The 10,070-nt window shown below is 35.3% G+C and overlaps 1 protein-coding gene across 1 annotated transcript; it reads right to left on the bottom strand.

Moving 5' to 3' along the window:
• Positions 1-1,613: 1,613 nt before the first annotated feature.
• LOC149401202 (ARM repeat superfamily protein) lies at positions 1,614-6,486 on the bottom strand. Its single transcript, XM_089612352.1, has 15 exons — positions 5,982-6,486; positions 5,328-5,504; positions 5,123-5,247; positions 4,903-5,041; positions 4,597-4,746; positions 4,448-4,501; positions 4,174-4,269; positions 4,035-4,094; positions 3,823-3,897; positions 3,685-3,738; positions 3,426-3,527; positions 2,764-3,321; positions 2,524-2,661; positions 2,326-2,433; positions 1,614-1,967 (listed from the first exon to the last, which is right to left on the bottom strand). Exons 1-15 carry the CDS (start codon positions 6,381-6,383, stop codon positions 1,818-1,820), a joined length of 2,388 nt encoding a protein of 795 aa, XP_089468478.1. The 5' UTR covers positions 6,384-6,486; the 3' UTR covers positions 1,614-1,817.
• Between the last annotated feature and the right edge of the window lie 3,584 nt (positions 6,487-10,070).

The following is a 10,070-nucleotide window of genomic DNA, read 5'->3' as shown; positions in this document are numbered from 1 at the left end:
TAATAACATAAACATTTAAGGTTAATATTAATCAATTGATTAATTGGAAAAAAAAAACTTAAAATTGACTTTGATGTGATATCTGACAGTTAATATTATCAACCAGGAGTGGAACCTACAGTCAAAAGGGGATCGACTCTGTAAAAGATGAAAAAATTTGCATTTAATCCTTGTAAGATCACCATTGTTCATCCATTAACGTAAAAATTATCTACAACAAGCATTAAAGTTATTTATATTAATTTTATTTTTTAAGGGTATTATTGAAATATTAGAATGTTATTTTAACAATTTGACTATTTTCCTAAATGTTGATAGTTAAGCTATAATGTAAAAGAAGGTGAATTATTTCGGCTAAAAATTAAGCCCACCCTATATTTTGTTTTAAAAAAACTAATATTATATTATTTAAGTTAAAAAAATTAGAAATTTTCAATGACTTCTCTTTATTAGAATTATAATTTAATTATATGAATATTAAAGACAAATTTATAAGTAACTAAGCCACCAAAATTTTGAAGATTTGCTAAATAACCAACCTTTTGTAAATTTTAAGTAAATAATCATTATAGTGATGTGGCATTATTTGGACATTTTAAGTATTTCATTTATGCATTTGGAGTCTGATGGTTTTACAATTATTAACGACTATTTACAACTATTAACATATTTTTTGCTTTGTTAATAAAATCTCGTAGTTATTTATTTAAAATTTATCAAAAATTGACCAAACTTAAATTTTCATACGGCGAGTCCTATTAAAAATATAGTTTCAAAATGAATTTTCTAGTAAATTAACTTAATTATGTATGGATGAAATACCCATCATCTCTCTCTCTCTCTCTCTCTCTCTCTCTCTCTCTCTCTCTCTCTCGATAGAGTAGTACTGATTAGTAGTTGTGATTGTGAGATATAGGGGTTTGTGGTTTTACTTGAAGCTTTTGTTTTGGTATTTTACACTTAGTTAAGTGTGGATCACACTCCACTTCTGAAGTTTGTTTTCTTTTCCTATTTGTAATGTTTGTCCGCTCTAGAATATTACTACCACCTTGCGTGTTATTCGTATGTGATATGCAACGTTTAATTATTCCATCTATGAGTAAATAATATCAAGTTTAGAGGAGATAAAATGTTTAAATATGAGACATTTCCATAATATTGCATGTTTTATTTCAGATTTGTTTGTGCAAATTTGATGATTACACTGTTTTTGTATTGGTGGTTGTGGCTATGAAGAAGAGACATTTGCATTAGCAGCTAGATTAAGGCGTGGCATATGCTTTCGACGTGTCGACAAAATAATTATAAAGGCCATGCAACGCGACGACACGCGTATGTTTTGCATGGAATATGTGGTGGTACGTAGAGCTCAAAATCAGTACTCAATTTGACGTGTGACATGAGCACAATCAAGATTCCTTCAAGACTAATAGTACTTTTCTCGTCTTATTTGGTGATTACAAACTGGGTCAAAATCACTATATCACGCATAGTCTAGAGCCTAAGGTAGACTAGGTACGATACTAAAACCTGTATAAAATGAAATGTATATCACGCATAGTAAATGTATAAAAGGAAATTATAACTATTTCTTGTGCCAAAACCTGTCTCACTTGCTTCAATCTAAAGATCGCATAAAATTATAACTCTGTATTTTCTTAAGAGTAACAAGAGTGTTGGATGAGATGAAAAAAAATCAAAACTATAAATTAATAATTGAAAAACATACGATTTAAAGCAAAGGATGAAACAAAGAAGCTGGAAGATAAAAATGAACCTTTTTCGAGTCAAAATTTGGGTCTTCTATTTAATCTCTATTATTTCCATGCTTTCTTTCCTCGGAACTGTTTGCCAGAAACAGCATTTCTCTTCTTCTTATCTATTCTTGATTTAGCAATCTTTGATCTCTTGGCCGCCAGAGGAAGAGCCTTTTTGTGTTCCTTCTGCCTATTGCTCAAACCACCCGTCTGTTCAAAACACCAAATAATATCAGACATTAGATATTAGCACGTAGGGGATGTGCATTGTCCGGTACGGTCCGGCTGATCAGATCGGAGCTTTTTATAAATGATTTAAAACATTTGAGACCGGACCGGACCGTTTAAAATAATGAACCAGACCAGACTACAGCATTTTAGACCGGTCTGGTGACGTTTAAACCATTTCGAAAAATTGCAAATCGAACAAGAAAATGGAACCACTCCGGTCTAAAACTGCATTTTTGAAACCAGACTGAATTGGAGAAAATTTGTTTTTAACCTGACCAGCGGTTTAAAAATCCCATGTGATCAATCATAGTTTAGTTTGTCAGAGACGAGACGTTACCTTGTTCTGTTTCACGGCGGCTTTAGCCTGATACTTCCCTCTATCCTCTCTTCCGGCCCTAACTAACAACAACCTCTTTTCTTTGTTCAACTTTTCCCTTATATGAGCCTAAACCAGAGCAACATAATCAAATATGAATACCTATATATTGGTTCAAGATATAAACTTTCTTCTTCGATTTCTTAAATAATGACTTACTTTAAGTTTGTCAGGGTTGATCCGCTTTTGGGTTAGTTGATCGGAACTGGGAACATGGAACGCCGTTGACTTATTAGCATCTGACTCTTTCCTTAACAACCCGTGCTGGTTCAACACGACATTTGCTGCCTGCTTTGACTGAACCCGAAAGACCATTTATACATTTAACAATATATTTCAAAGAATAGAAGGAACAAAGTAAAAACAACAGAGAGAAAGGAAACAGTCTTGTAGGATTACCTGTAATTCCTTGATCCGTGTGAAGTCCTCGTTAGATAAAAACCCATCTGAGGATGCAGGTTTACTCTCCGGCTCTGACGACCCCGCCAATCTTTTTAAAGCCCGAAGACTTGTATCGGCATTGACGAGTTGCTTCTCAAAATCAGACAATTTTCTCTTTTTTGAGCTAGCTTTCACTCCACTTCCGTCATCTTCGGCTTCAAGATCATCGGTTTTATCCATTTCATCTTCCTCCTCGGATTTCTCTATGTCCTCGTCCCCATCCTCGTCGTCTTCGGAACCATCCTCGTCGATGCTGACATCCCCATCGGAATCATCATCTTCTTCCTCTGAAGCAACTGTCTCGTCCTCGTCTCCATCAGAAGCAATTGTCTCGTCCTCGTGATCGTCATCATCCGAACCACTAACATCACCGTCCTCGCTCTCGTTCTCGTCTTCTTCTAACAACTCAGCACCAGAGACATTGCTCGGCACATTGACTTCTCCGTAAGCTTTCGGCCTTGCCGTCGGGTTGGTAGGTCTTCCGCGGTCTTTTTTAATCAGCAAGGAAGGACAAATCTGTACATAAAAAAAAAAGTTCAGTAAATCGAATGAAAGATAAGAGGTTCAAACAAAAATGAGAGACAAATGTCTACACATAAGAGAACAAAGCAACAAAACACCTCTCTGAATAATCCGATAAGTGACCGAGCAGCTATTGAAACTGCCTTCTCATGTGATTTTTTGTACAAGGCTAGATCTTGCAGCAAATCTTCTGACATCAACTGCATGAGAGAGAAACAATTTTTTTATTAAAGATTAAAAAATAATAAAAATCAGAAGTTTCCTACAGCCAAGAGTGTTCTTATCAGCAATAGGGCCCTTCGAGTGACCAAATATACAATATTCTAGAGCTAAATGACATAAGATAAATCTCCTTACCAGAGGTATGCGCAGGCATATTTCCCTTACAACATTGAGTCCGACAGCAATGGACTGGTCAAAATCACATAAAATAATAAGAACTAACACACAACTGTACAAGAAATGAACTAATACATAGAAGCTTAAGATTTGAACCTCTGTACGCGAACGATCGTGTACAAATTGATTAACTATTTGTTTGAACAACGGCTCAACTGCATCTGGGGGAACCTGCAGGAATATGGTTTCTTAGGATTGCAATTAAATTAATTATAGTAAAGTTATTTGAAGTTTTGCATAGAGAACAAAATAGTGAAACGCTGATCAATCAAAAATGAGTTTGCCGATAAGAAAGGAGAAACACGCACCATGTCGTGGCAAGCCTGAACTGCAGCGGCAAGTAAAGTCGTAACATCCCGCTGATGAGGCTGTTTAAAACCCAGTTTTGGTCAGAAGTTAATACTCTAGAGAATCATCATTTAGTGCTTTAGATAATTAAAATAATACCTGAGCATATTTTTGTAAATATGGATAAAAGTTCAACAGCAATAGGCGGTGAAGCCCAATAGTGCGAGCAATCACTTTTAAGATCATCATCTTGACCTGTAACTCAGACAATAACAACCAAAGGAAATTTAAAAAAAAATGAGCAATTTTCAGTAGTTCTTGGTCTGCAACAGTAAAGATCATTAGGCCTAAAGAAAGTCACAGTTTTTGCAATTTTACGATTCCAAGAAATTCTGGCATTAGAATAGCTATATGATAAAATCACAATATCCACCTCAAAACGTTCATTGCAGGTCTGAAGACGGGAAAACAACTTCTCCACAAAACCCTGTATAAATGATGATAAAAAAAAATCTTTAAATCCAATTTGATTCAAAGATCTCTACAAAGGAATAAAGTGCTATGACATTAGAGCGAGAAAACCTGCGGATCTTTCAGATGGTTAAGAGGCGAATACGTATTCGAATCAGTCTTTTCTGATGAGACGCGTTGTTTCTTTTTCATGCTACGAATAGCACGCTCTAATTTGGCTTTCTTTTTCTTCTTGCTAGAAGAAGTACCTTGGCTCTTTGCCTAATAACCAACAAAAAAAAATTCCTCATTAGCTGGAAAAGATGAAAAATAATAATAAAAAAAAAATCACTCACAAACATGTCAAGAATTAAGCTGTAAAATGATATTCAAATATTAAAAAAAAACTGCCACACGACTATCAATCACAAAACAGACCTTATAAATACTTTGTCTACTGAGAATAAGTTGAGCTTGTGGAGTCGTTGCTTCATCTTCACTGCTGTCGGCATCGCTGTCATCTTCATCACCAAGCTTCTCATAATCGAGTAGGAAAGACAAGGAAGCTATCATGATCCTATAACACAAAAAACATCTCACAAGTCACAACCAGAAAATCTGGTAAAAAAAAATAGATTATTACAAGAAAATGTCCTACCTTGATGTAGAATGGAAACATGCCATACATATTGCATTTGCTGTTCGTTCATCAAACCAAACCTTCCTCCTATGAAGCTCGCATAATGTCACAAGAGCCCTCTTTGCTCTGCTTTCATCCTCTTGCTATGAGAATGTTCAACATTACAGAATTAAGCCACCACAAGCATAGCCAGCCAACCAAAAAAATGAATCAAGCTACAAACCTGTAGCATTGAAAACATGATATTCTGAAGTGGACGATTTTTAGCTTCGTTCTTGTGCTTTTGGTTCAATCTCTTGATGCTGTGAACAACGTGGGTGAAAGCCAATTTTCGCAGTTCCTTATCTCCTAGAGTTTGTAGCTCCATGAATAGATCGAGAGTCTCTTGAATATCAACTACCTAAATAACAGCACCAATATGAAAAAAAAAAAAAAAAATTAAAATTAAAATTAAAATAAAATAAAACCAACACTTCGTTTAGAAGAGAATCTGGTATTTGGAAATGACATGATTTTTTAGACTAACAAATCATAAACCATGAATCCAAAATTTCCACATCTCCAATTATCATCAAATTCAAATGGGCCTATCACTATGCTTGTGTTTCGATTCAGCCCTGCCCTAAAAAGCTAATTCCTTCGCAATTTGCTTCCTAAATGCAGGTTCATAAAAATGGCAAAAACAATATGCAGAATCTCCTAAACTCATGGGGCAAGCAATTTACCCTAGCTTTCGCATATGTCACTTCCAAAGCAAGCAAAATCAGCTTCTACCTCCTAAAATTACACAACGATACCGAGCAACAACCTCAATCTAAAACCCTAATTTTTAAATTTCGGTCACATTTCCAGAACTCAACGAGAGAGCAACGCCAACCTTTCTATTGATGAGAAGAATGAGCGCTTGAGCGAGGTGACTCCTAAGCCCGCACGGCAGCGACTTCGCGGACGATCGAAGAAGGTCGGAAATCTCCGCCGGAAAAGTCACGAGCTTTTTAGGGTAAAACGGAGTCATGTGGGACAAGAAAGCGGCTCTGTCGGCGAGGTCCTTGGCCACCTTGGGATCGGCGCCGATTCCGCTGACTGAGGTGAAGCTCATCGCCGCCTGCTGCCGGAAAAGATCGACGGAGGACTTGAATTGGCCGTAAATCAAGGATAGCTCCGATTCGTAGCCTTCGGGGTCGACCTTCATCTTCGACTGGAGAGTAAGAAGACTTTGGCTCAGCCTCTCGGCGTGTCGGCCCGAAGCCGCCATGCATTCCGCCGAGAGAGAAGCCATGGGCGTGGAGATTCAGAGAGAAACGGCGGTGCTACTTTGGGATATAGATGACGAATATATTGGTTTGTGTTTTTGGGGAAAATTGGTTTTGTTAACGAGAATATTATTAGGGTTTAGGGTATTAGAGTATTGTTCCTTTCGGCTAAAATTAACCTTTCAAAAATAAAAATATACTGGGAAAAATTTTAAAAATTTACCAAACTATAATTATATTTAAAAAAGGAAAAAAAAATAGTCAATAAATATAGCTTGCTCCCTTATTGCCCGTCTCTAACCAATTTTTAAAAATCAACCTCATTTGTATTTCAGAAGACAGTTTCTTCTACTGCGTTGGTTATACCGCCGTTGGTTGGGGCCGCGAACGTCAAGCTCTGGCGATTTGAGGCAACATCATCTTCGTCGACGGAGATCCGGCTGTTTTCAATACTAAAGAATTTGTATTCATTTTTTAAAAATTAATAAATATGTATGTTAATAATATTTACTCTAACAGTTAATTTATATGAATTTTTTTTTTTTGTTTATTCTATCTTATATGATAATTAATTTGTATAAGTGATAGAGAATAACTACACTTAAAAAAAGCCATTAAACTAGAAAAATTAATAATGACATTTATGGATAGAGAGAGAGAGAGAGAGAGAGATTTAATAAATATTTTTGTACGATGATATTATGTAGATTTTGCAACAATTAAATACATGCTTGTTTATTTTATAAAAAAAATATATAATAATACCCCAATATTATTTGATACAATATATAAAGATAAAACTATAGTGTCGTAAATATGAAGTTGCTATAATTATTAAAATAACAAAGAAAGGAGGAATTTGTTTTTTTTTTTTTTTTAGTTGTTGTTAACAATAGATTATTAGGTTGGAGATCAAACTTTGTTTGATATGTGATAAAAATTGTATTTTCTAGTACAATAAACTGCATTTTGGTCGAAGATACTCTAATTCTTTTTTAATATTCTTACCTTTTTAATTTTCATTACCATTGCATTCAGTGGCGGATCCAGACTTTGAGAAGAGGGGGACCAAAAAATGAATTTAGGTTGGAAAAAAAAAAAAAAAAATTAACCCCGAAAATTGGGGCTTAGGGGGCCCAGGCCACCTGAAGCTTGAACCTGGGTCCGCCCCTGATTGCACTCACCTCTTTATTTCTAAACAAACACAATAGTATAATTATCATATAATAAAAAATAAATTACATAAAATCCTCTGAAACTCAAGCATCAAGCATCGATTACAACTTGCACTGTTTTTTACCTAAAAGATAATGTGGACTATTGGTAGGACATAATGATCAGGGTGCATGACCTTGGAGCCATGACATGGAACGCATTCAAAGTGTTATTCGAGGTAAAGTATGTCACTATAGCAGCCTGAGCAGCCAAAAAGAAAGAGTTCACCAACCTCGAACGAGGAGATATGTATGTGGACGAGTATGGTACAAAGCTTGAGGAATTATCCCGCTATGCTCCATATCTTGTCAGCACTGAAGAGCTTAAGGTTAAACAATTTGTGGATGGACTAAGAGCTTCATAGGCGGACATTTCATTGAAGACGATAGAGAAGAAATAAGAGAAAAAGAAGAGCGATGAAAGGCTTCGGAGGAGAGGCAAGCGAGAAAAAAGGGAAATCGATCACCATTTAGACCCAATCACTCCGAAAATGAAGGTGGCCAACCTTGGAATATCGACTATAAGAAAAGAAATCAGATATTGCAAGCTCATGGGCACGATAATGGCAGAGGTGAAATAAAGCACTTTAGAGGCAATATTTAAGACTAGTCATCCTCCCCTACAACACAGAAACTCAAATATCAAGAATGTGGAAAACTACACTTTGGAGTTTGCATGGAAGGACCTGGAACATGCTTCAAATGTGAGAAAATGTGATATTTTGCTCGAATACTAAAGAAGATCGGAATGTAACAATTCTCAAACAAATGCAAATGAAAATCCTTCTACAATATTAGGTAATATGCCCATCTATAGAATCTTGTTTATACAATGTTAGATTGTGGAGCTACAGAGTTATTAATATCAGAAGAATGTACAAGAGGGTTAGACAAACCTTTATATAAACGTTTTGTGCATTATAATGTTTCAATCTCATCAACAGAGTTAGTCAATTCAGATGAAGTTCTTTGGAACTACTATGTGTTATAAATGAGAGGGAATTGCTTGAAACTTTCTTATGCTTGATATTCATAAGATTTTATACTAGGAACACATTAATTGTCTAAATAGTATGGAGACCATTAAAAAAAAATTAGACATCCCGAAATGAATCTTATTGGGAATGAGAGACGGATCAAATATCTAACTATTATATTTGGTGCGTGAAATTTCGAGGATAAAATTTTATAAGGAGGGAATGATGTGATGAATTTTATTCGAAATACTTGATTGAATCTTCATGTATTAGTCCAAAATACTTTGTGGCATTCATGGCCACTAGATATTTCATCCCTTCAATTTGAGATTAAATATAGATACTAAATGATGCAAATAATTTTACTAACATACTATATTAGAATGTATTTAGTTGAAGTTAGTCTTGATGTTTGAGTTATTTAGTTGTAAAGCGATTAGTTTTACCTTTTGGAATATTTGGTCTGATTCTTTATAGTATAAGCTTCACGAGGAAGTCTTTAACTTAGTATCAACAAAGAGTCTTATCCTCACCTATTTCTCCTTGAGAGGAGCAAAAAAACCCATTTCCCAAGATGGTTGGAAAACAAAGAGTAAATTGAGAAATTCTATCTTTCCGGATCATGGTGGCTATTGGAAGGAAAATGAAATTCCACTTTCGTTAGGGTATCTTTCGTTGCTTAACGGAAATAGTGTTTCCGTTAGGCAATTTCTTGCATTCCATTACTTAATGAAAGTGGAATTTTCGCTAGGCTTAATGGAATTAACATTAATGTTAATTTCCAATATGTAATAAAAAAAATTAAAAATTCAAATTTAAATGGTAAATGAAATGGACTCAAATGTTAAAATTTTAAAAGAAGGTACTAATATGTAAAATGAATTGCATCTTTATTAATAACTTAAAAAAAAGGTAAAATCATTATATCAAGATTATGAGTAAAACATTACAATAAGACTACATTTCATTAATAGTCATGTTTTGAAAGTTTATATCAAAATTATCAACAAGATCAATGTTCACAAATGTTTATTGAGAACATTGTTCGTGTTGACACCAATCTTCGTAAATGGTGAGTGCGTCAACCATTTCAGATTTCAAACTCTATCTTCGATCGTCAATGATGCGACCCGAGCTATTAAATGAGGACTCAGACGACACCGTTGAAACCGGGATCGAATGTACATCTCGGGCCATCTTATACAATATCGAAAACATGTTTTCGTGTTGTCGCCACCATGCCAGCAAGTTGAGGTCGTCTTAGTTTATGGAGGCAAATTGTTGAGAGGTGTATAGCGTGATCTCTTCGTGTTCAGACGTCTCTTGAGTGGTTGGGGGATGTGATGATGATCTTGGAGATGATGTTCCGCCTCGGGCAAAACGAGCTATATCTCGGAACATTCCTTTACTTGTTGATGAGTGTCGGGGTGGACTCAGCTTGGGACACGTTGGAATTTGTCGTTAGTAAAACTTGAAAAATGAGTAAACCTCTTCCACGACCCCTAATATGATCATGCGCGCC

The sequence above is a fragment of the Urtica dioica genome, chromosome 4 (genome assembly GCF_054948205.1).
Source record: "Urtica dioica subsp. dioica isolate 48M chromosome 4, U.dioica_male_clone48M_v1_H2, whole genome shotgun sequence".
NCBI lineage: Eukaryota > Viridiplantae > Streptophyta > Magnoliopsida > Rosales > Urticaceae > Urtica > Urtica dioica.
Note: the sequence above shows the minus strand (reverse complement) of the source record. Positions and strands in the feature narration are given on the sequence as shown.

Coding starts and splice junctions, on each gene's coding strand:
- LOC149401202 (XM_089612352.1), bottom strand. CDS start 6,383: ATGGCTTCTCTCTCGGCGGAATGCATGGCGGCTTCGGGCCGACACGCC. Junction 5,248..5,327: donor TCATGTTTTCAATGCTACAG/GTTTGTAGCTTG, acceptor ACATTCTCATAG/CAAGAGGATGAAAGCAGAGC. Junction 1,968..2,325: donor CCGCCGTGAAACAGAACAAG/GTAACGTCTCGT, acceptor TGTTTTGAACAG/ACGGGTGGTTTGAGCAATAG.